We start from the raw sequence: 26,069 nt of genomic DNA on the forward strand, positions 1-26,069 counted from the left end.
ATTGCCTAATTTACAGTGCACTAACTAATAAATCAAATCGTCAATATATCTCAGCAAGCAGCAACCGGTTACTCCCTGATAGGATCCCTGTTGTCCTTTGTGGATCTCTAATTCCATTACTAGGAAAGATAATTTTGCCAGTGCACTTCAAAATCTTTACCTTTTCTTTTTTATTATTTTCTCTCATGTATTTTATTGCAAAAGCAGTGACAATGCTGTCCAGTACTTGGGGCTCCAGAAAGTATCCAAAACCAGAGGCAGAGACCCTGCATCCTTGTGCAGGGGAACCCACCATCATAGACAGAGATGCACTGCAAGGGACAAAGAGGAGAAAAAAGTAGTAGTGCCAGAATCTCATAACAGTGGTATGAATGTCACTGGAGAATTATCATAGAATCAGAGAATAGTTTGGGTTGAAGGGATCTTAAATATTATCTGGTACCAAGCCTCCTGCCATGGGTAGGGACACATTTCACTAGAGCAGGTTGCTCAGAGCCCTGTCCAGACTGGCCTGGAACATTGCTGTGGACAAGGGCATGTTTGTGCAAAGATTATGTTGACTTGGAATAGAGTAGGTGGGAGAATGGGATAATTTTGTTAGCTAATTAATAGGAAAGGGGTAGAGGTGGAGAAGGATGGGAAATTGGATGTATTGTAGGTGTACGGAGTTAAGTGAAGGAATGTGGTTGTGGAGCCAAGTGGTCCTGCTATTGCAGACTTGGCAAGACCTGCTGTCTCACCTCATATCAACCAGATGCAGGAGGGGGACCTGCCACCTCCCACAGCTTAACTTTGTATGATTTGGGTCTGTCTCTCCCAGCCTTTCACATCCAATTTTCTCTTGACCCTTCACCTCAGCCTCTTTTTGTTTCTGTCACTTGAAAGAGGGAAAGACTATATTGCTCCATTCACTATTAAAAATGAAGTTTAGTTGTTATGTCATGTTTGTCTCTTAGTTCAATGCTACAATTGTGAAAGAGGGCCTGGCTTTGATTATAGAGTTTCATCCATCTTTTTTAATGTAAACATGTCAGTTCTGATGATTGTTTTTTGTAAGTCTGTTGGTTTTCTGCTGATGAAATGTGTCCCCATAACTTAGATGGGAGGGGATCAGGGATGTCTTACCTATAACTCCGTGGTAATACATCAGACAGCTTTCCAGCCGTGGCTCCTTCTCCTCTAGAAGTATGCAGCCAACATTTTTCTGGCCAGCCTAAAGCTGCCTTCTTTCTGTGGCATAAGTATCCCATAATGGCTTCAGAATATATTTTAATGGCTGTTTTACAACTTCCTAAATCCATTTGATGTCTTTACAAAACCCTTTGTGAATAAAATGGACCAGATTTTATATATTTCATTCATGTGAGCATTCAAATCATCTGATGGTGTGAGCAGTGTATATTATATTTGGCACAACATGGAGTTCTCCTGTAGATTTCTTACTTCTTGTTCAAAAGGTACTGACTGCATCCTGAGCTGAAAACATTCTTTCTTGGTAGCTCTTTCCAAGCTCCTTTGGTTCAGACTAGCCAAGGAGTAATCTTTCTCTGGATTTGAAGGCTGAATAGTTTATAGTAAAATAACTCTGAGGCCAATTTCTAGTTAGTTAAAATAGACATCAAAACCTGTTGGGTGCAGAGAATTATAATTTTCAGCAAAATATAGAGATATGCATTGGTAACTATAATGTACTGCTTCCCTCTTGCTTATTTCTGTCATTTGTTTGCAGCATAATTTGCAATAAAAACACCTTCAAAGAAAGCAGACTATTTTTAGCTCACTAAAAATATATATTTTATCATAAGAGGAGACTTAGTGGCAGCATTTAATTCTTGGCATAACATTTGTCATCCCCAAATACTCTTTCAGTATAGGAATGAAATCTTCTGAATTAATTTCCTTTTAGCAGATGTTTGCTTTTTGAAGACTTTATTTTATCAATAAGTCATTGGTAATGTCACAATGCCATGATTCTGATGAGTGAGATGCCAGCAAAATTCATTAAATTGGATATAAAAGAAGATGCCTTGCAGACACAGCTGGTTGTGATGAGAGCCTTGTGGGTTGATGACTTTGAGGTTTTGGTTTGGACATTTTGTGCTGTTTGATTTTCCCAGCCATGTGAATGCAATGAGTTCTCTTACATCTTTATTTCTGCCCTTGGTCAGCTTCCATGGTGAACAACAGGACTCATTTTAGGAAATATGTAATGTAATGCCATATCAACCTGCAGGTTTGCCTTGTGACACAGACAGCAAGAGGATCTCTGTCTCACATCCCCTCCTGTATCAGTTTGGGCTGATTTCAACACTGTACTTTGCCTAGGAGCTAAACATTTAGGCCATTTCCATCAGAATTTTTGTGGAATACAAAAGCTTTCCCCTGCAGACCAGTCAGAGGAGCCTGCCTGGTCCCCACCAGCACCCCCTTTTGCACCTTCAACTCTGAGCTCACCCAACAAGATGTATCTGGAATGAGATGCACTTGAAGGTTGCCTTCAGAGGCTGCAAAAAATTCAGGGTTTTCTGGCTCCCTGCAAGCATGGTTACCTTCTAGGCCATTAGTTTAATACCTCAATTACCCACTCTCTGGTGTTCATGCTCTGGTGTGAAGGTGCTCTTGTAAAAATAAAAAAAAACCATGTCTAGTCAAATATTCCTGGTCCTAATAGATCACTTCCCCAGCTGTGACTTCTGTGGGATGGGTAGAGCTGTGCTGATTTACACCAGCTGGAAATGTAGCTGATTATATGTGTTAGGAACGCGAGCTACAAAAACAATCATTGTTTATGGTCTTGGAAAAATTATGCCTGTTGGAAAAAAGAAAGAAATCAGATATCAGTTTAAGCAGAAGTAATGAGTGTGCTGTGAAAATTTTCAGGGACTGCATTGTTCAGTTCCCCCTTGTTTTGATGTGAGTACACAGACCCTCGAAGTGTGCCAACAGCCACTGAAATTTTTCGGTTAAAGGAGAATTTCCCATGACATTTCCTAGCTGTGCAATTTGAAGTGCGATATAAACGTAAGTGAATTAAGGCTCAATAGGTTGTTTATTTATTGTCAGAAAAATTATGAAGTGTGTTTAAATCACCTAGACTCCTTTAGCTTCTTGATCTTTCCATAGAAGGTCTTTATGTGATCTTAATTAAAAACAGGAGTTCTCCATTAAGCCATTAGTTCATGGCTGGAATAAAACTTCCATGCAAATTCATATCAAACCTTGTGGTCTTTTTAAGTATGATAAGATGTTTTTGTTTATGTGTAAATTTATGCATATGAATTTGTGAATCTAGGCCAGTAACTCTAGATTAGATGTATCATTGTTCTGTTCTTTATTTCCTTGGCTTATTATTCACATGATTTGCAGTGTTCTGCAGGTCAAAGGAAAATGGCAAAGAAATTATATGGAAAAGGGAGGGGTGGAGAGGGTAAGATGACTGTGCTCCATGTTGTCTCAAACATTGAAAAGTAGCTGATCCATATGACTGCTTTTGTTACCACTGCAGTTAGGTGCAGGATCTTGATTTAGTCACAAGCATTTCTTAAACAAAAGGAGAATTTAAGACTCTCATTTCTTATTTAGTAAGATATAGGTCTAGCAGAATTGCACTAACATTCCGCCTCCCATGGGCTATCATCCCTCTCTGCAGCCCATGGCCAGTAGCAGCTTCTTGAGTGTCATAATAGAAATCAATAGAGTTAAATGAGTACAGTCGTACTCAAAATCAGCAACTCTGATGGTATCTAACCTTTAGCCTGTAAATGCCACTTTCACATTGTTGCTATTTGAGTTTTGTTCCTTTATTACCATTGCCAAGTGTCTGAAATATATCCACATGTGTCCTTGATAGAATGCCAGGTGAAGCATCATATGGTGTCATGCAAGCAAGAGATGGAGGTGCAAGAAGCCCTGATTTCTCTGAAGTCAGTGTCCAACCAGGTGTAGTGCACAGCAAGGACTTCATTCTCTGCTTCTCCAGTTGCTTCTGGGGAATGGGACCTCCCTGCTGTCTTGTGTCAGCCTGTTGGGCCATGATAAGTGGTTGTAGATTCAAGGGTGGTGTTCTGAGCCCACAAAGCCCATGCCAGAGCAGGGGAGCAGCTAGCTGTAGGCAAGCAGGACCCACTTCCCCTGTATTTAGACCCCTGCAGGAAACCTGTTGACCAAATTGGACTTTTGGGTGATGGTCACCCATCCATGAGGAGTCGGGGAAAGGCTTGCAGGGCTTGCAGGTGATGTTCTGAGAATCTGAAAGGTCTTTTGAATGGGAGTGGCTGAAGTCTATGACAGTAAGGTTAAAACTGTATTGGAAAACATCATTTATCCTTCTGAATAAATACAGGTGCTTGCAATATCTTGTTTGTAATGCTCTCACTTCTTGCCATGCCAAAGAAAGGGGTTTTATTTTCGTATGCATGTTTTGTTTACATAACCAGTACATTTTATCAGCAAGAACCAATGTTCACTGACAAAGCAAGAGGGAAATTTTCATTCCGTGCATGGTGGTATCACAGAAACAATGTGTTTGAAGCCTTGTACTTCAAAAACATGCCTGAGAGGAATGGAAAAATCCAGGCTCATATTGTAAAAACGTGAGTCACAGCAGTTATTATCTCTTAAGAAATGGCATTCCAGCTCTTTGATTCAGTCATTGATGATTTCCCTTTTTAAGTTGTGGTGCTTTCTTACCCTTTTAAGAAACATCTGGGCTAGCCCTGGCTATTTGTAGAAATGTTTGCAATTCATAGATTAAAAGCAATTAGACATAGAAAGGACCCATGAAATTATCTTGTCCATTTCCTGAAAGCATATGAAATTGAAAAAGAATTGTGCTAAATATATATATGTTAAAATTTGGAACTTTAGCTTATACACAATATGAGGACAAAACATGTCAAGAATTTTCAGTTGTAATGATGCTGAAACATGTATTTTTCTTTAAAAAAAGTAAATAGATGACTAACAAAAGCTCGAATGAAGTATGTGTAGGATTTTCCAGTTCTTCCTAGGCAGCTATCTTTCTGGAATTTGTAGATAAAATTGAAAAGATCTAGTTTTGACAAGTTTGAATTTGATTCAATTTTGTAATAAGTGAGAGTTTTAAGCAGAAATAATCCCCTTTAGAAAAAAGTAATTAAAACTTCTGATTTTGAAGAGGTTTTTTCTGGCTCTTTTATCTCCCTCATCATCCCCTATCCTTTTTTTCTTTGTTTCTCTTTTCTAAAAAATTTTTACCAGTTCTGTTGCCAGAATGGCTTCCCTTGGAAGTCTTTAAAGAAGTCTGAAAAGGATGCTGAATAGTTGAGTTGATATTCAGTTCTTGTGATCAAGCAACACCCATGAAAACCGTGATACTTAGTAGACACATTCCACTCATTCTCTTACATCTCCGTAAAGTACTCGGTGCCCCTCATGCTATAGGGCCATGTCTTCAGCTGTATGGAATGTGGTGCAGAGGTGGCTACCACCAGTTTTCCAGCAGAGTGTCTGTGTAGGTTGGAACCAGTCACCTGTGCTCTGAAGCACTGGCAGCAGGGAGCTGGTGAGATGTGGATCTGGAGCACCTGCAGATGTACAGGAGTATCAACTTTGATTCTCTGTGTGTTTCTGTGTTTGCACAAGCTCAGACCAGCCACAGAGTCATCAGGCAGATTAAGCCCTTGCCCAGGGCAGCATAGGCTGTCTAGTGTTGGCACTGGTGCTACGTAAGGAGAAAAGCATGCAAGATCAGATGATGGATTTCTCCAGACTTGTAGCCTAGGAAAAGTGTTAAAATAGAACAAACGTAAGTAGTATTTTTTTCAGGCACCTAGGTTCTACAGCTAAGGGATTTTCTCAGTCAGAGCCAGCATCTTTGTGTTTAAAACCATTAATGCATCTTTTGCCCTGGGATTTGTCTTGTGGCTTTGTGAATCCTTGCCATTTGCAGCCAACAATTTTAACAGGATGACTCTGCACCATGTGGAAAGTGGCTCCAGTGGTTCTTTCAAAGCAGCTGCTCTGTGATTTAATTTAAAATTTCTCCATTCTTGTCTTATGAGAAAAAGCAAACAGCCATTCCCCATTCACTGTTTTTACAGAGCTCATGATTTTCTGGACCTCAATTAACAGCCTGCAGTGATGTCCTCTCCAGTTAGAGACCCAGTCTGTGCCCTTCTTGGAGTACTGATCAGCCACCGACTTTTGTTGTCCCCTTCAGCACTGAGACAGGTTTCATTGTGAAGAAACAAAAATTGAAAGGACAAAAAGCTCAGAGAAGTCTCTGGTCACCTCTATTGATGTCATTTATAGAAAGTGAAATTCTATTAGCTTACACTGGTGCTTAGTCACAAAGTGTTGAGCATAAGAAACTCAGTTTGTGGGAAAGCTTCTAATTTCCTGTTTTTCTAGAGAAAGGGGATAAAACAAATGACATGGGGAGGGACGGGGGGGAAGGGGAAAGGAATAAAGAGAATAAATCTAACAGTAAAACAAAAGAAGAATGTCAGAATACCCAAACTCCAGAAAGGCTAACTCATTTTAGTCCTGCTTGTTCAAACCAGCAGTAGTGCAGAATATAGTGTACAACCTCCAGTAAATCATTCCTGTGTGATAGGCTGTGATCAATGACAATTTAATGAATTCATTTTAAAACGAAGTCAGAATAGGAAAAACAGTAGTTATTTGAAAGAGTACTTCACTCAAATAAATTGAGTCAATAAATATGCTATTTGTCATGCAGAGTCCAGTTAAAGTCTTGTTTGCTAACAAAAATGCTGTCATCACAGAGCCTAATAGACACAAACTATCTGGAACTATCCACTGTAAATAGACAAATACCATCTGAAAGCAGAAAACAACAATTGTGGCTGAACAAAGAATTGGATCCTGCAAACGTTGCCGAATGAAATAGGGTAGCCCACCTCAAAATCTACTATTTTGTTTGTCATCAGTGTATATTCTGTCATAGTATGAATGGTCTGGTGGTGGTAAAACAACAAGCTCTGTGTTTCTTCTGTGAAATGGGTTTTAATCGTTGCATAGTTAGAGCTTCTCTGGCTTGAAAAACATGCCTCTAAATACACTATTAAATTGCAAAACATGGCTTCAGTGAACTTGGATGGATTTGTGCAGGCTACTGGAACAGGGATAAGCTTCATCCTTTTACAAACAGTAGTTTTACATTAATCTTCACAGCTATCCATGTTGTTTAGTGCAGATACAAGAAGACTTTTGTTTGGCTCTGCTTTTCATGCTTGGCTTTATACATGTAAGTATAAGTAAGATGTGGCAATTCACTTGTTTTCATCCAGGCAGAGACTGAAAGTGTTAACAGTGAAGTTCCATAAGGCTAAGATTGTCAGACTTAATAGGTTTTGGTTAGAATCACAGAATCAAAGAATATCCTAAGTTGGAAAGGACCCACAAGGATCATCGAGTCCAACTCCTAGATTTTCAAATTGGTATTGGATGGAAGGAGCCTGGTTTTCAGAAGTGATGAACTGGCAGCAGTGGCTATTCAGCATCTTGGAAATTTGGCACGCTCTTATGAAGGTTCCAGGGCTTTTCCAGGAACATTTATGCTTCCAACATCCTGCAGATTGCAGGGTGTGGAGGAAAAGAAAATGCTCAAAAGTCTTGACAGATATCTTGAAGATGGTATTTCCTATCCCAAAGGAAAATGAGAATTATGTTGCAGAAGCCTAAGACAGAGATTATGAAGAATTTCTATGGGATTTAAGAATCTACACTTGACCCTTCACTCTTTAAATTTGGAATAGAACAGCTGGGGCACTTTCAGATTTTGCATCATGGGGCCAGAGATTGGCTGATTTTAATCTGCCCTGCAGTCATTTTAGGCACATTGTTCATCCACTCCCAGAGCACAATTTTCAAAAATGAGTTAGGAATCCAAATCTCTGTGCCTTTCAATGAAACTAAAGCTTGTATGAATCTAAGTTACTTCTTAGTTTGGATTTAGGATCCCAAATGACTGAAAAACTGAGTAATATTCCAGTCTGTCTAGAAAGTCTTTTTAACCCTGATCATGAGTTAAAATTAAAATTTCTGGAGTAATTTTTGTTCTCCTTGATGTTCTACTAACCACATAAAAACAGATGAAGGTTTTCCTCCTAATAGATAGCCTACAAATTATCTGGGTTTTTTTTTTTTTTTTAATAGATTGCTGTGTTCTTCTTGCCTTTCTCCTGTTACTAAATTTTGGTAATTTTATTTCAGCTGTTTCCACTACTAGGAGTAAAGACCAGTAAAGACAAAGCAGGATGAAAAGATGGCTGACTTCTTGTTACCACCGGGTACTAACAGCTTCCACCGGTTCACGCCTGAGTCCTTGGCTGCTATTGAGAAACGAATTGCAGAGAAGCTTGCAAGGAATGCAAAGCAGGAATACAAAGAGGAGCTGGGCCAAGAAGAGAAACCTAAGCCTCAGTTTGATTTGCAAGCTTGCAAGAAGCTGCCTGATATCTATGGGACTGTTTCTCCAGAGCTCATTGGGGAGCCATTGGAGGACCTCGACCCTTTCTACAGTGATCGTAAGGTGAGCCCCAGCCAGCCAACCTGCTCTTTTGCTTTTACTAGCATAACCACCGGCTCTGTTTTGGGCGCTCTGGTTTTTATCTTTCTACAACCAGTAAAAACATTTCTTTTTCAGATTAAGGATCAGAGTTTTGGCATGAGCAGGGCTCCCAGAAAACATCTAAACAGGAGGGCAAAGAGGGATAAAAAACATCATTAAAACTTGTGTGTTTGGAGATAACCCTGAGTGTGAATATACAATATCTGAAAAGAGCAGAGCAGTAGCTGAGTTAAATTAAGCCAGAGGTTATTATCTGCCCCTATCTTGCCTTCTGCATGAGCTGTGACTCTTCACAGGTCTGTTGTTTATCACTTAAGCCCCTTAATGTTAAGGGCTTCTGGGTGACTTGAGCCTTGTGCAAGCACTCTGCACAAGAGCAGGAGGCACCTTCGCAACCATTCCTGGAGAGCAGCAGTTCTGCTCCTGCTGAGGAATAGTTCAACTCCATTTAGGCTGACCAAAATAGAGTTGAAGAGAGATGTGAGTAGCGTGTGCAGTGCAGGCACTTTGCAGAAGGGTAAGCTTTGTCCCAAAGAGAGCATCACCTGATGAGGGATCACGTGTAGGCTGGACCAAGGCCACAACAGTGCAAACAGCTTCTGTCAAAAGGCTGTTGACAGCAGAGTTGGTCTGGTTGCTTACTACAGGTCGTTCCCCTTTCCAAACATGTCACAAAACGGAGGACAAAATAAAGCTTGGAAGCACAGTGTGTTTTTAGGCAGCTTCCAGTTCTTTCGTGTACTGATGTTCCTGATTTTGGGCTATGCTATTTCCTGTAAACAATGAATTAGTATGACCATAATGCTACTCCTATTAAAATGGTGTAGAAGCAGGTGCTAGAGCTACAGAATGAAAGTTAAGTGGATAAAGACAAATAGATTACTTACCTGGAAGGGCCAGAATTAATTTACCTTTTAATTTGCCTGTTATCCCCAGGCATAAGCAGCAGGATATAGATTTGCAATTTTAGTGTCATGAAGTTTTTAGACTCAGGGTGGGTGAGTAGCTTAGATTTTATGTATTGGGTGTCCTGATTCTGTCTCTGAGTGAATGCTTGTTCCTCTGTGTGTGGTAGGGTGTCTTCAGAGCTCTGCAAACTGGGCCAGCATCCAATTCACCTTTGCTTTGGATTTAAGATTACTCAGAGTATTATTTTCCTCTGCCCATATTAATCTGAGTACAATGAGAGTGCCTCAGTGCCAGGGTCAGATCCTGCTGTGAAGCTGTGCCTTCTTACTTGGTGAGACAAAAAACACTGGGAGGAACAAAGTGCTCAAAGTAGAGAAGGTGGAGTAACAACATAGTAAGGTCCCCAGCACCGAGGGGAAGAAGAGCATCACATAAGTCCCTCTACCACATTTTAATCTCTTCTCATCCCTTATGATGGAGGTGACAGCACGGGGCCCTGTAAGGGTTGAAGGAATTAAAAACAATTGGGGTATTAGAACAGGACAGACAACAGCTCTGTAAGGAAGGTCATGGACAAAACTTTGCCAAGTAAAAAAGAATTTGGGGGTCTTGGAAGTGGGCAAAAAGTATGGGATACTGGCAGGAATTTCCCAGTGGGATGTGGGTTGGGAAAAGCTGATAAATGCAAATACTGAATGTTCTCATTTTCTATTTTGTTTTCCAGACATTTATAGTACTGAACAAAGGGAAGACAATCTTTCGATTTAGTGCCACTCCTGCCTTGTATATACTTAGTCCTTTCCATCCAATCAGAAGAGCAGCAATTAAAATTTTGGTACATTCATATCCTTTCTGTTGATTTCTCTCCTCATGTATTTTATATGGGTTTTAAACACAGATGGATGGAAGTTAGAAACCATTTTATTTCATTAAGCTGTTTTAAATGTTTTAGCTGAATTTGCTTGCACAAGCAGAAATGCACTTGGATTTTCAGTTTGTTTCATTTCATATTGTTACGTGAGCTTTGAAAATTACTGTATTATACTGCTGGCATCAGATAATGTGAACTGCAGTGGAGAGTCTGGTGAGTTTACTCAGGAGTAAAAGATGTGAGGAGCCTGATCATGTTTAGTAAAGAGTCAGTGGAAGAAGATGGGTATAGTACCTTAGAAAGAAAGGCAACCAGGAGGCTGGAGCACACCTGGGGATAATTGCACTGATGGAGAGTTTTGCTACCAAGCACTTCAGCAACCTCTCCTGGAGGTGAAACTCCGTGACACTGTATGCACACACAATTTAATTTTGAACTGCCTCAGTCCTGAAATTTTTTTCTCTACTGAAACAGAATGTTTTAAAAATTGTTTTGATGGTCCTTTTCTAGTTTGTTTTTTGGAATGTGTTACCCAGTTAGGAATGAAAGCACAGGCTATCCTGCTGGACCTTCCAATGTAAGGGCAATGTCTGATTTCCCCTAGCTCTGTTTCTGAAGTCACAGGAGATACACTGCAGCAGTTAGTTTTGTCTTGTGGGTTTTTTTAACACAACCACGGAAACATTATATTCTGACAGTCACATTTCTCTGGAAGACCAAACTGACCCAGATGTTCAGTTTTGTGTGAACATTACTAAAAACACACCCCTTTTCATGACTTGGCTGCTTTCTCTATGGTGTGTATGGGAGACCTGGCAGTGATAATTCAAGGACTCCACATGCTGTTGTAATGATTCTGTGATGTTTCCACGATGGAAATCCCTCATCTACAATGCTCATGTCCACCACAGAGAGCTAATAAATACTGAGCACACAGCATCTTAGAATCATTGGTTAATCATCAAATTTCAGAAAAAAAAATAGGTAAAGAAATCAGATTCTCAGTATTTGTCCATACAGTGAGGGGAAAAAAATGAGAATATAATCGTGCTAGCAAAAGGAAAAACAGGTGAGGCTTCTAATTGCAAAAATTCTATGCAAAAATGAGTAAGCGGTATCAGTCAAGGTGTCATTATGGTTACTAAAAATACAATGTAGAATTCTGCAGAGAGATTTGCTTGTGGATCATATTATGTGTGTAAGCAGTGAACATATGATGCTGCATACCCAGAACCCAACAAAGTTTTTTAGGTGCAGTTACTTCAGCACAGCCTTGCTGAAGTTAATCAAGGTCAGTACATTTGCCCAGGTATGGCTAAGAGAAGAATCTGAAAATTGAGTGAAAGTGTGAGTATTGCCTCCAGGTTTAGAAGCTTGTCCTGTCTTCCCCTCCCTTTCTTCTATTTTGGCTGGTGAAGCCAAGAAGTCCCAGGTATGTGTAGCACAGGAGCTATATGCCCTTGGTAGCAGTCAACCAAAGGAAAAATGTGTAAGAAATCCTTATCACATTACTTCCGAGGATGAAGACCACAGAGAGCATCTGAAATACTTGTCAGGAAAACAATAGGGTCAGACAAGCAGTGTAAAATTTTGGGAGTGGCAGGTCTCGATGGAAATATAAGTTTAGCTTCAGAAAGATCCATATTATCACCTTGTGTTGATAATGTCAGGAGATCCAGCAGCTCAATCTTTGGCAAGTACAGGAAGGAGAAAATAACTCCAGTCTCAGTGAAACAGGGTTGAAGTTCCTGCATTAGGCACTGATTTGTTTTCTGTCAATAAAGGCCTTTTACATCAACCTGAAACACAAAGGCCAATTGGCTGAATAGGCAGTCAATATCTCAGGCAGAAAGGAGCCTGAATCGGCAAGTATTCAAGCAGATAATATCACAGATATGAATCTGGGAACCAGATCTATCACCTTGCGTGACTGTAATCAAGCAATCTTTATTTTCCCCAGGGCAAAAGCCTAAAAGGAGCATTAACAAATGGTGCCCTGTCACATAAATATTTGAAGCTACTTCTTTAGTAGATGCCATATTTCAATTTCCAGCCATTGAGTGTACCGTGAAGGCCAACAGTAGAACAGAATAGAGAGGACAGAGTAAAATGGCCCTATAGAGAAGCCGTGGGGGTCACATTTCTTGGTTAAGTAGCTGTATATGGAGTTTTTCCCCTAAGATGTCAGGCAGGATAGATTCTGTATGTTCACTGCTTATCCAGCCGAGCCTGATAAGTCTAGTCTTTCAAAAATAAACCATTCCAAGGAAAAAAATATCCACAGCCTCCTAGTAACATTAATTACTTCAACTAGCAGTGTACCCTTAAACCCCCTCTAGGTATTTCTCCTCTTATTCAGAGTCTAGGAGGTCTCACGAAAGGACCATGGCCCACATGGCTGCCCAGAAGGTGGCTCTGGTCCTTTTCTGTTACACACAGAGAGTGTAGGACTGAACCCCATTGGATGCATATGTTTTGTCTTCTGCATCATTATTAGCTATTATTAACACCTTTATTTACTATCTTCACCTATTAAGCCACTGGTAACACTTCATTGATGCCTTCGGCTTAAAAGAGTTCTCTTAGTTCTTTCTGCCTGCAAGCCAAGGACCATTCTGTGATATTCTGAGTTTCTCCAAGCAGTTTGCTGGCTTGTATAAAATCTGTAGCAATTGCTATTCCTAGTTTTTTAGGTATTACAGCTAGTTGTTCTCAGTTAGACACTGATCCACAAATGGTGTTTGTCCAAAATTACCTTCCTTGATGCTAGAATTATGGATTCTGGTACATTAGAAAAAGAAAAAAAATTTAAAAATCATTGTAATGAATTTCCAAACTTTTTCATATTTTCTACCTGCAACTTTTTTTCCCATCTAGTTTTGTACACTTTCCATAAGGCAAAATGAGACCTTGTGAAGCACCAATTACACGTACTTTTCATTGGGACTAACCTTTGCTTGCACATATTATATGTAATATGGCAATGATCACGTAAAGAGTGTCTAGTGTTCAGTCTGCTAATTAAAATTTATCCATCATAATGAAGTCTAGAAGTATGCCATGTTTGACTCAATATCTTTGTGCTAGAAGATAAAATGTGTAACTTTTAGAAATGGTTTGTGCAAAGCCTGTTCTGTAACTTCAAATTGGAAATAATAGGTTTAATTTATTGCAGAAAGAATCCTGTTGAGTAGCTTAGTATATTTGGTTTGTAGGATTTCAATAATTGGATTTAATAGCAGTTCTAAGATAGGGAACAGACAACGTTACTAATATAGCTTATCTCAATTTTATCTGCTTTGTCCTTTCGAGTAGATCTTTATCATGGACTATTTTTAATGCAAACAACTACATTAGGTTTCAGGTAGGAAAGCTAATCTTCTTTCTGCAGGAATTTCTGTTTTCTGTTCTTGGGCTTTTTTTTAAACACAAACCTCTAACTTTGGAGCATAACCTGCTGAAATATTTCATTCTGTCATGTTCCTTGTAGTTTTCAGCTTGGTCATGAAACCAAGATTGAATTCATAGTGTATTTTTTGTCCCAAAGCTGACCCCTTACATTTTCAACCTATGTTCTCTGATGTTTGAATAAGAAGGTGATGACATCTGCCTGTAAGTGAGCATCTGGGAAAAGGTGATGATATCTGCCTGTAAGTGAGCATCTGGGAAAGCTGTTAGATTCAGTTTATAATATGAGGAAACAAGGATATGTAAATAAAACAAGCAATCCTAAATTTCTATCGAGGAATTTATTCACTTGGAATTGATGTATGCTATTTGTTTGCCATAGTCTGAAGATATCACTCTGGTTTACTGTAGTATGCTATTTGTTTGACATGGTCTGAAGATATCACTCTGGTTTACTGTGCTTGTTTTCATAGCACTTCACTGTAGTTGAAAAAGTAACCCAGTGTTTTTTAGGGTAGCTGCAACTTACAACTAATTATGTTAACCAGAATGAGAGAACTTACAGAAACATATCTCAAGCTGGTGTGAGAAAATGTGACTGGATATTAGATATCCTTCCAAGTCCTTCAGTTGAAGGTGTTGGCCCAGAAGTGGAAAATGTTTGTGAGATGGGCAGTCCCTGTGAGTTCAATTACTGCTTTCTGCAGTGGCACTGGGGAATACACAGGTTGGTTACTACCAATTTAACCTTGTGGTTGCTTATGTAGCCTACTGGAAAACATTCCACTCTGTCTTCAGCAGAGACATTGGATCGGCAAAAGGATAAATTTCATGCTAATATTTCATGATGTATGTTTGAAATTATATTCTTCAGTCATTATTCTCAAAAAAACCCCACCCAAAATCCCAATAATGGAATCAGTAAAGACGTGAATAAACCTTCAATGTATTTTTTCCCCAAAGCTGGCAAAAGGAATTTACATTTGGATGTTACTTGTCTTTTCTGGGGAGGTTCCCAGCATGTTGACTGAGTTGTAGGCTGTTTTCTTTTACCTTCTGTCCACTTAAACTCATTACTTAACCTTTCGCAGTAGCATGGGACCCGTTACTTATGCAGGAGAATCCCATCATATTTTGTTAATTTTTAACATATTTTATTTTTTTTGCAGACAGTGTCATGTGCCTTTAGGAGATCTGTTCAGTGAACTATGTTTTCAATACCAGGAATTCGATTTAGGGTGCCCCTTTTTATATTTATGACCTCAACTTAGCAGCTAAGTGCATGGACTATATACTTGGGAGGTTCATTTTAGCCTCCAATTAGGGAACCTGGTGCCTCAGCTCTGCAGACCAAGGCTGTGTATTTGCCAAGCAGGTTTGCAGACCGAGCCTTAAAATTGGTGCTCTGAAATACATATTAGCTTTTGATGAAACTTTATACTGAAAGTGAGGCCTCAAGCCCATTAAAGAGATTAGAAATACCAGATTTGTCACTTGCCCTACTGCCTAAGAAATGTTGTAGGATGCAAAATAAAATGGGAATTTGCAGACACAGGTTTTTCTGTAGATACTTAAATGAGACTAATCTCTCTTTTCATACAAAGTTGTGCACCTATGCACATTGTCATCTGACCAACACAGCTGTAAATTTGGGGTATTGTGTTTTCAGAAGACTGCAGAGTCAGTACATTTGTTTACTGTATAAAGTATGTATAAAAGATGTAGGCAAAGGAAAAAAATGCAGGGCAAGTTCTCTTCTTTTCCTATTTATTTATTTGTCTCCTTATGCACTTGCAAACAAATATTTATAGTTCTTTAATCAACTTGCAAATTATGCTCGAGCTGTCACATCTTGTGTGAAATTACAAAAAATTTATGAAGTCATAAGAGTTGTTTTCCTTAATTCTCTTATTTACATTGTTCAGTATGTTTATTATGTGCACTATTTTAACTAATTGTGTGTTCATGGCACAATCAGAGACTCCGTCATGGAATAAATATGTTGAGTAAGTATTGCTGGTTTACAGCTGTCCTGTCCTTGTCTTTCCTCTTCCATTCATTTCTGTTCTTTTCATCTTGTTTGCTGTTGTCTGATTTCTTTCTGGTAGTATTGACCGTGGTATTTGCCCTCACAAAAGGTTTTTCCAGGTATGTTTCTTTTTTGCCTGTGAAAACTGCCTTCATAAGTAAACTAGCAACATTTAGTCCACAAAACTCATTGCTAAATGTACCTGCTATGCTACCTCTGAATGAAATCACATATGAGGACAGCTCTGTTTGAAACTGGCCAGCCTCCCACAGTTCCCATGCAAGAGATTTGATGGACACATCAGAATAGGCTGATGAAGTTTAAGTAATTAGTAATTATATCAGTAAATACATCCTGAACATTCTTAGTTCTACACTTAAACTGAAACTTATTGGAAGCAAAAGTTTCTTTGGACTGAGTGCATTGTGAGAAGTATTCCCCTGTAATCATTGGTAGGAACATTTTATGAGCATAAAATTGTCTGGAAGCTTTTATGAGAATTCCTGTCTTTTTAGCTTGTCAAGGATTCACAAAATATAGCAAAGGCATCACTTGAAGGCTTTTTGTTTGGTTGTTGTTGTTTGGGGTTTTTTTATTTAATTTTGAAAGATGCTAAGGGGCTTCAGAAAACCCATTTCATTTCTTTAAGTTGCTATAAAATATTCCTCTTAGAAGCTGATACCAGATGCACAAGCTAATCAACCTACAGTGCATTAAACAATTATTTTGGCTCATTGAACCAATCAGAACACACTTTTTATTTTTGACTGACATATGATAAACACAGCCATCTGCTGTTTCATAGCCTGGTGGTCGGTTTACTCAGGGCTGTAAGGAAAGACAGTAAAATGCCCTTATTCTAGGTTTCATAAATTCATGCAGGACACATCTTCTAGGCCATAAATTACTAATTATAGACAGCACTGAACCAAATATTTCATCTGATCACAATAACATCCTAATCCCAGGATGTTTTGCATATTTCTGTATAGTGTGGTACCCTCAAGTATGTCTATGACTGTCCTTTCCCCCAGTGTTGTCCTTTTCCTATTGAAAACTATGATACAGTGCCACAGCCATGATGTATTCCACTGAATCATGGACATCTCACCCATGCAAGTCAAAATTTGATCAGTTGGTCTACAGCTGGGAATTCAAACATTCTGAAGGGAAACATCAAAATGCTTATGGTATCTTCTGTAAACTGAAAATAGGGATGATGCTATCACTGTATCAAGCAGGGCATGCAAGAAGTGGGGAGCAGAAATGCAGATGGACTCATGCAGCATGGAATAAATCCTTCCATGTTTCCTTTTCTCCTGTGTTCCCTCATATCTCTCAGCTTTTCCTCCTCAAGTGCACAGAATGAAATCAAAGTCAAGTACTTTTGAGGAGCAAAATAACCCAATAAACTGTAATTCAAATTGATTAATATTGGATTTGGAAAAGATATGTTTAATCCATTTTGTTCCACTGTTTCAGAGATTCACAGGGGATAGAAGAAAACCTTGTGCAAATATTTGCCCTAGATCTTCCTTTAAAACATTTTCCTTACTATTTTGTAAAAAAGAAATCAATTCAGCTTCCCTCCACTAAATTATTTTTTAAAAACCCTCACTTCTGTTGTTAAAGAAGCTATTCAGTTGCTGGAGGACTTTGCCCCATCCATTTAGAATTAGATGATGATTATACAATCAATTAAACCCATCTGACATGCTGAATAAATACAAGTGCTTTATCATTTTAATGAGCTTATGTACCGTATTTTTTTTCGGTTCTTTGCATGTGTTTTTTGCATGTATTACTGAATACACATGCTTAAAGAGACTGTCATGTGGGTGACCTATATTCGAAGTACCAGAACAAAACTAAATTGGAGCCATGAGAAGTTGGATGCAAGATAATGCTTAGGTGTATGGTCAAAGAGGAGTTGTGAGAAACATTTCCAGTCCAGTGTTGGACCAAAACAGTCCTGCTAATCTCTATTTTATCATGAAGCTTACTGTGTGACACAATGGCAGGAAGAATGAGAATCACTACTATCTGTATGTGTGCCCAGTTGCACATCAGTGGGATACAGCTAAGAGAAAACATCTCCATTTTGTTCATAATGAAGTTCTTCCTTATATTGCCACATTTAATTGCTTACACCTTTGTCTTTTCTGGGTTTTACCAAATAGGAATCTCAACTGTTAGAATTTCTTTGTGTGTGGTGGCACCATTGTAGCTACTGATGTCTAGGGACTGAACAGAAAACTCATTCCAGTGTTTCCAGTGAAAACCCCTAACATAATGACTTAAGAGATTTGTGATTCATGGGAATTAAAGCATTTTTTTAATAGGCTTTTGTGTCATCTGCATCTTTATTTGGAGAAAAAGGCTGAGGAATGTCAGTGGTGGATACATTGATTTCTTTTACTAAGATATGGCCTAGAATACCTAGTCCCTTTGGGCTAGATGTCTCCGGTAGAAACATTTAAAAGGAGCTGGTTTATGCCCTAAACTCTGTTTGTAGGTAGAGCCCAGTGTCTATGATAGTAGGTAGAGCCCTGGGTGAATACAGATCTGAGTGCTATAAATCAGTTGCATTACTGTCCTCCACAGAGATTTTGCTAAATTTTATTACCAGTGTCATCTTTATTACAAAAGGTAAGATGTGTGTTCTAGCCAAAATCATGACAGTCAAGGCTGTTCGTAATAACTTTACTCAAGTTAAAAACCACCCTTGTGTCTCCTTTGCTGTCGAGCAGGTCAAAATTACTGCATATAGTATACAGGTGGGAGTCTTTTTACACTTTTTCAGTGAGGGCATTTTGTTGTTTAATTCTCAAGGCTAGTGTGATTTGCCATGGATAGTGAAACAAAGGAATTTGCAGAATACTGGTTTTAGCTAATAAAACCAAGCGGTGACATTATTTTTTAATCTGTTGTACTTCAAAATGTCCTGGGCAGGAAGAAATGAGAGGTATGAATAAAACACCCACCTTCCTTTAAATTAGAGAAGCAACAAGGAATGTGGCATAATGTTGCCCAGAGAGGTTGTAGACTCCCCATCCCTGGAAGTGTTCAAGAAAAGGTGTTGTGTTGATGGGGCTCTAGGCAACCTGGTTTTGCAGAAGGTTTCCTGCCCAAAGCAAGGGGGTTGGAGCTAGGTGATCTTTGAGATTCCTTCCAACCCAAACCATTCCATGAATCTGTAATCCACCCCTCTTACACTGGTGATTGCAGGCAGATCTTGAAAAGTCCCATGGCACAGCTTAGCAGCATAGTGTTCATGCTTGACATAAAAACTCAGGATTTATCAAGGTACACCCTGTGGTAAAAATTACCTTCATCCTGTGACTGTCATGAACACTTTCCCATTTCTTACGTGTTCCTTGTTCCACATATGGGATTGCTCATGCACAGTCCAGTGCTGCAGCCATGGCACGAGCAACCCCAACAAGATGGGCAGGAGTGTCTCATGTGAGTAGGATTGGGCTGAGTGTGTCGCTATCTGTTGCTTACTAATGCTTTTGCTTATCTTGGCCATTTTATTCCCCAGGTACACTTTCACTGGCATTGCATTTACACAATCATTGATAAAAATATTGGCGAGAGGATTTTGCATGACAGAATTCACCTTCCTTCGAGATCCATGGAACTGGCTGGATTTCAGTGTTATTGTTATGGCGTAAGTAGAACTCCTTTATATTTTCCAAGACAGTTATATGCAATAGAAATTGGAAAAAAATTTGTCTAGCCATGCTCTCTTTTTTTTTACTGAAAATGAGAAAAATTGATAAAAATATTGGCGAGAGGATTTTGCATGACAGAATTCACCTTCCTTCGAGATCCATGGAACTGGCTGGATTTCAGTGTTATTGTTATGGCGTAAGTAGAACTCCTTTATATTTTCCAAGACAGTTATATGCAATAGAAATTGGAAAAAAATTTGTCTAGCCATGCTCTCTTTTTTTTTACTGAAAATGAGAAAAGGCTGAAGTGTATTAGGATGGAGGTATTTTTTCCTGAGTGGTTTCAGGGGAAGAAGTTGAAGGAATTCTCAATTCTGTTCTCTCAATTCAGTAGACTACTTTGGAGAAATTATTTACTCTCTCTGTGTAACAGAGAGAGAGAGAGCAGTTTGTAAGATATCTGTAATAATCCTTGCCTATCTTATGCAGTTTTGGGAAGCTTCAGATTCCTGAATAGAAAGTGTCGTAAGTGTGACTGAACACCCATGTATTTAAATCCCTATTTATACTCTGTATATCCATAACATCACCAAAGCTGTTTTCATGTCCTTCTCTTCACAAATCCTCTTCACTCTGAAAGCAATTACTATTTTACTACAACAGAGAAATAATTTGTAGGCCTCTGATAGTTGTTATATAACTTGGGAATAAACATTTGGCCCCTACCATGATATTTTCCTTCAGCTGTATGTATCTACCTAGAGTATCAGAATTCATTCAGGACATGTGGAGTCCTGGTGCTTTGAAGGAGGTGATGGATTTGCAGCATCTAGACAGCTAAAAATACACAGAGGTAGAGGAGCAGTCAGTCCAGGCTCTGGCCAGAAGCAAATATCTGAAGCTGTTGGTACCTCCAGCGGAGCTAGAAATTCAGATTTTCTTCATAGTCAAAGAAGAGAGAAAAATCTGCAAAGAACATATGTCATCTTGAAGTGAAAGATAGTAGAGATGCCTGAAAGGCTCCATTACCTAATCATGGAAGGATTTCACCCATCTCCCTGGGTTTTTTTCTGCTTAATAATACCTATATTCAGTTCTGGGTTTAGGCTAGTTCTCACTTCCATCTTTAAACCGCAAAATTTAACCTCAAGTGTTAAGTGAGATGCAAGTGTGTTAGCACTGACATTTGAGCTGAACTCAAGAACTCAAGAAAAGAATATTCAACCAAACTTAGCTCAGTGGTGTGAGGGCCACTGAAGTTGAAAGCACAACTCTGACAGGGCACAGGGATCAGGATCAATATTCAAGGAGAGTCTGGTCAATGCTCTTGGTCATACAGTTTAGTTTTAGGTATTCCTGTAAGGAGAAGGGAGTTGGGCTCCATGATATGGTCTATGATTCTGCAGTCCTTAGCAGCATTTAGCAGAACCACATGAAGATGAGTAAAACCTATGTGAACTTCCTTGGGAAGACTCCTATTTATTTCAGTAGGCTTTGGATCAAAGCCAGCCCAAGGCCAGGTCCTGGTATCTGTTACTGCATTCCTATGGATTTGGCTGAACTGACATCTGGCCTCCATGCTAAGCTTTTAAAAAAAATTCTGTGCAGATGGGGAGGAGCTTTTGGAGGTCAGCACACATTAGGTATTTTTCTCAGCTAAACTTTTCCTCAAGCATTGCTAAGTGCAGTTCTCCTGCAATATTTAGAGGCAAGACAGAACAACACAGCATTACCAGCTTGCTCTTGTCTCTCCTGGCTGTCAGACAGGTGGTAAAAGCAGAGTATGACCATTCATCTCTTTGTGAGTTAGGACATGAGTGTATTTGTAGGTCACAGAATTCAGCAGAACATGGAGAATCTCAGTGTATGGGTTCCTCTTTTCTAGAAGGAAGGTTTTTGACAGTAAGGTAGAAAGGAGCAGCGAAAAGGACAAGAAGAGTCACAGCTTGCAGCCTTGACTTGAGTCTGATCCACCTCATCTTCTCAACTTGGGCAGACATTGAGTCATCACCCCCAAATCTGGAAGCTTCTCTGGGAGTATCTCATTTGCTGTCACTGAAGTTCAAGTCTGAAGAGTCATTGTGGAATACAGTCTAGATATCTCTTAAGTTCTGCCTACATCATCTCTGGGTGTTTAGGACTTAGGGAGCAGCAAAGATGTGAAGATTTGCACAGACCTTGAGGTGGACAGTTACCCACAGGTGAATTATTCACTCTTAGTTGGTGAGCACCAGGATTTGGTGCCCAGAGGTTGTGGGCTTACTTCTCTTTTTTCATTTCTAACTCTTGAATGACCACTCAGTGCTCTAGCGCAAGGATTCATGAATACTTCCTTAAGGTTTTTCTGATGAGAGGCTTGGGAGCCTATGCTTTCTTTCCTAGCTAGATTTCAATTTTCTTTCCAAATGATATTTCATCTCTTACTTAGAAGATTCCCTAAAACAGTAGGACCTGTATACCACTGTATACCACTGGCTGCAGTATTCAGAACCAGCATCCATTCCTATTGTTTCTTGCTTTAAGGCGTATTATATTAACATTTTTAGAACAGAGCAAAAATTTGACTTCTGGTTTAGAAAAGAAATAGAAAAGTGTTTCCTTGAGCCCACAGGCAGCAGTGAGAGAGTTAGAAGTGGCTGCAATATGATCTTTGTATGTACAATAAAACCTCCTTCTCAAGTATGCAAGCAGCAGATAGTACAGAGCTTTGGATAATGGAATCTATTCTGATATGATTTATCCTTCATGTAAATCCAATTTGTAAGTAATTTAAAATAAGATTGATCACACAGGTAACTCTGGTGTTATCTTTTGCACGTAGCTAGTGTGCTGCTAGAGGTATTTCTGTATCTGGAAACAAAGATGGCTTGAGGATTCAAAAGGGGGGAACCTGATAAGGGGCCATTAGATTCAGATGGACTGAGGGCTTTGAGATAACAGAAAATCTGACTCTTTCACTGATGGGTGTTGCACTGGAAAGACCATCATTTGCTTTAGAGTTATTGCAAAATAATTTCTTACCTTCTCTTTTGGGCAGAAACAGCACAGTTTGGGTCACAGAGAGTAGTTTTAAATAGCACACTAGAGAGTAAGAAGTGCCACAGGACTCCAGGGCTTTACTCCCATCCTGTGCCAGTGGACAGGTTAGTTAGACAAGTTAGGAAACTGCCCCTGTTTAGATCCTTCTTTCCCAGACCAACCAATGAGTACTTTCCAGGACAGGCAAGGAAGAGGTGGCTGTAGCTCTGAGTTGGAATGTGCCAAGACAATACGCAATTCCCTGGGTAACAGGAGAATTCAGGGTAGGAATTCCAGTTGCTCCTCAGTCCCTGAAAGAGAAACTGGTCTGCTGCAATTTTATCAAAGAAATAGCTGAAATAAATCTTGATTAACTATTGAGAACAAGCAGCAGCATTATTTGCTGCATGTGCTTGTTCACATATTTATAATATGTTTATATAAATCTCTGGTCAATAAAACCATGTTGCCATCACATTGCTTCTCCCTAAATTACTTTTCCCATCACATTTTATGCTGCAGAATTGTTTGGGAGAGAAGCACTGGGTAAGGCTGGGGAGAAAACAGGTAAATCTTGGCCCAGAATCCCCCATGGGATTATGAAGAGGAGAAGCAATATTGCTCTTCCATGCTATAATCTGGATTAGTAGATATGGAGAGGATGCTTTGTCCTCCCCAGGGGCCTTGGTACAAAGCCACTTAAGCAGGCTTTGTAAAATAACCAGGTGAGCTTTTTTTCCTTAGCATGTCAAAAAAAAAAAAAAAGCCTCAAGGAAGTAGGCTATGTTAATGAAATTTGATTGAATTTTAATAGTGAAATTCAAGGGTCTAAGAGCTCTTTTGTTCAGAAAATACAGTGGTGGGAATGCTTTTTACTGTATAGTGACTTGGAGGAAATAATTTTCTACAACACTGATAAAATGAAATTGATTCTATGACTGAACCTCCTGGGATCATATAGCTCAGATGTGGCATTGGTCTCCATGATGACCAAAATGGGCATGGCAGGGAAGAGCTGGGATTGGTAATTTAATCATAAAGAGGTTTTAGTAAGATTGCAGTTACATTCATTCAAACTTGATCTTCCTGCAGCCAAAGGGCATGGATCAAATGTGCAAAACAAAATACAATTTTAAGCATCTCTTGAAACCAACATCTGCTTTACCACAGAATATAACATCTTAAAATAAATAACCCAGTAGAAACATTTGCACAGATATTTTCTGATGTTGTCCTATATGTAGTTTTCAGGAGCTATTATGTGAAAATCACTTGGGTATTTGAAGCTTTTTTTTTTTAAGAGCAGCAAAATAACTCTTAATGTTTCCTATAATATAAACAAGTGGCTTTTTTTAGTTCAATTACATGATGGTAACATCTTTAAAGTATTCATTGCTGAACAGCACGATAACAAAGTTCACCCCATAGTTTTAAAGAATTGATGCCTTTAAGATAAGTATAATAGTTCAAGTAGTAGTTGAAATGATGTGTACTAAGAAAAACTCAGAACAAATGGCATCAAAAAACAGCCTGAGAAGTGGATGAACCTCTCAATTTGGCTGTGTTCACTCCCACTATGTATGAATGCTTTCTTCATTCAGACAAGTCTCATACTCTATTGTATAATTCCAAATAACTGTGACTTAATTCTACAGGTATGTAGGAGAATTTGTGAATGTAGGCAGTGTTTCATCTCTTCGGACTTTCAGGGTATTGAGAGCTTTAAAAACTATTTCAGTAATCCCAGGTAAGAAGCCCTGATCCTTACGTTTTGGCTCTCAGCTACAAGTGATTCTTTCTCTGTCTCTCTTTGTCCCTTTGACTGTTGTTTTTTTTTGCTGGTGTTTTGTCATTGTCTGTGTGTGACTTTCCCTTGTTACAGATACATAACTGAATTTGTGGACCTGGGCAATGTCTCAGCCTTACGAACGTTCAGAGTACTGCGGGCGCTGAAAACAATCTCAGTCATTTCAGGTGAAAATCAGGTTAAACACTCCGGCTGCAGTTAAAGCCTACATGCCATTTCCAGTAGTAAACAGCATAATTACAAATGACTTAACCATAGACACTGATCAGGAAATGGAGAAATGTAGGGAATGTGACCTGTCAATAGAATAAATTTTTTGTATGCTTTTCCAATACAGTTTTTGTGGGCAGAAGGAATGAAAGTGCCTCCAAAATTACAGACCTCGCTAAGACAAGTGCTGCTGTAAGAACATACATAAAGTACTTATTCCTGGACCATATGAAAATGGCAATGAAACTCTTTTAAAGTCTTCGGATATTGATTTTTAAAAATGGACGGTTAATGACCTTAAAATGCATATCCATGTTTAAGAGAACATTGATAGAGAAATCTAAATCTGTGCTATGAGCTGAGGTTTCAAGGCTGCAGGCACAGATAGCCTAATTTGTCATGGTGTTTATGCATTTGCATGTGATAGACATACTGTTGAAATTTTGCGCCTTGAAGAGATCAGAAAACATTTCACTACTGATTTTAGTAGGTTCAACATTTCATCGACTCACATTTTCTTACATTTTCAGGGATATGATTTCTCCCCTTCTCCGGCACAAACAAAAAAAAATCAGTGTTTTACTACACATCTGGTAGTCAAAGAAGGTCTTTATATATCTGTTGCTAATTTAAAAAAAAATAAAATTTACCAATAAGTAATTTAGGCAGAGATGAGTCCACTGAGGACTAACCATATGACAATACTTTCTTGCCAACATTATCTATGGACAGGTCTCATTCAGCCTCAGTGTTTAACATCTCCAACCTGCATGACAAGGTAGAGAAGATAGCAAAAACCATGCATGGTAGATCCTATCGGTAATAATCCTGAACAGATGTTGGCAATTACATGTCAAAAATATTTAAAACATCAAGAGAACTGCTTGGATTTTCACTCACAGCTCTCTAAGGTTAGAAAGGCTTTTCTACCCCCTCTATTAATCACATGCACACTATAGTATAAATCCAAATAAATTCTATGGTGCAAAGTTATAGGAACATGTATTAAAACTAATCACCACTGCTCACATGGAGTATCAGCTGGAAACAGGAATTCTGGACTGGAGGTGATAAGAAAACATCTATATGAGTCTAGAGCTTGCTCTCTCATTCCAACACCAAAGTAAAGAAAATCATGAAAATTTCTGGAAGAGGAATGTATTGAAATTGTATGCCCAAACACAGGTTTTAAAGATTACTCTAAGATTGATCATTCATTAGGTCCTTTGAATCACTAACTGTCTTCATTTTTGTCTTTAAGTTTTAAAGAATAATCTATTAGCAGAGAGGGTTTTTTTTAAAGTTTTCTCTAATTAGATTTCCATTGCAAAAGGATTTTTATTTTCCTTGGGTAACAAAGCAGAGCAGGGTTTTACAGATCATGTGGGATAGTAGTGGCTAATCAGAGAGAAAAACAGAGTTTGTTTCCTAGCTTCCTTTGCTAGCAATTTGAAGACTAACTTGGAGGGACAGCCATCTCCAGGGGACACCTATCACCTTGCATCTTGTCTCAAGCTTGAGCCTCTTCAGAGCAGAGCCTGTCAATTTTTCTGAGTTATATATAT

General features: G+C 38.9%; 1 protein-coding gene across 1 annotated transcript; it reads left to right on the plus strand.

The window, feature by feature from the left end:
* Window positions 1-8,269: 8,269 nt before the first annotated feature.
* Window positions 8,270-24,472, plus strand: LOC103807358 (sodium channel protein type 5 subunit alpha-like; the record flags this gene model as incomplete). Its single annotated transcript, XM_009080085.1, has 5 exons — window positions 8,270-8,536; window positions 10,209-10,327; window positions 15,680-15,769; window positions 19,337-19,465; window positions 24,370-24,472. Coding segments are annotated over exons 1-5 (708 nt in total), but the record flags the coding sequence as incomplete, so codon positions are not given.
* Window positions 24,473-26,069: the final 1,597 nt, after the last annotated feature.

This window comes from Acanthisitta chloris, unplaced genomic scaffold (assembly GCF_000695815.1).
Source record: "Acanthisitta chloris isolate BGI_N310 unplaced genomic scaffold, ASM69581v1 scaffold6818, whole genome shotgun sequence".
In the NCBI taxonomy this organism is placed as follows: domain Eukaryota; kingdom Metazoa; phylum Chordata; class Aves; order Passeriformes; family Acanthisittidae; genus Acanthisitta; species Acanthisitta chloris.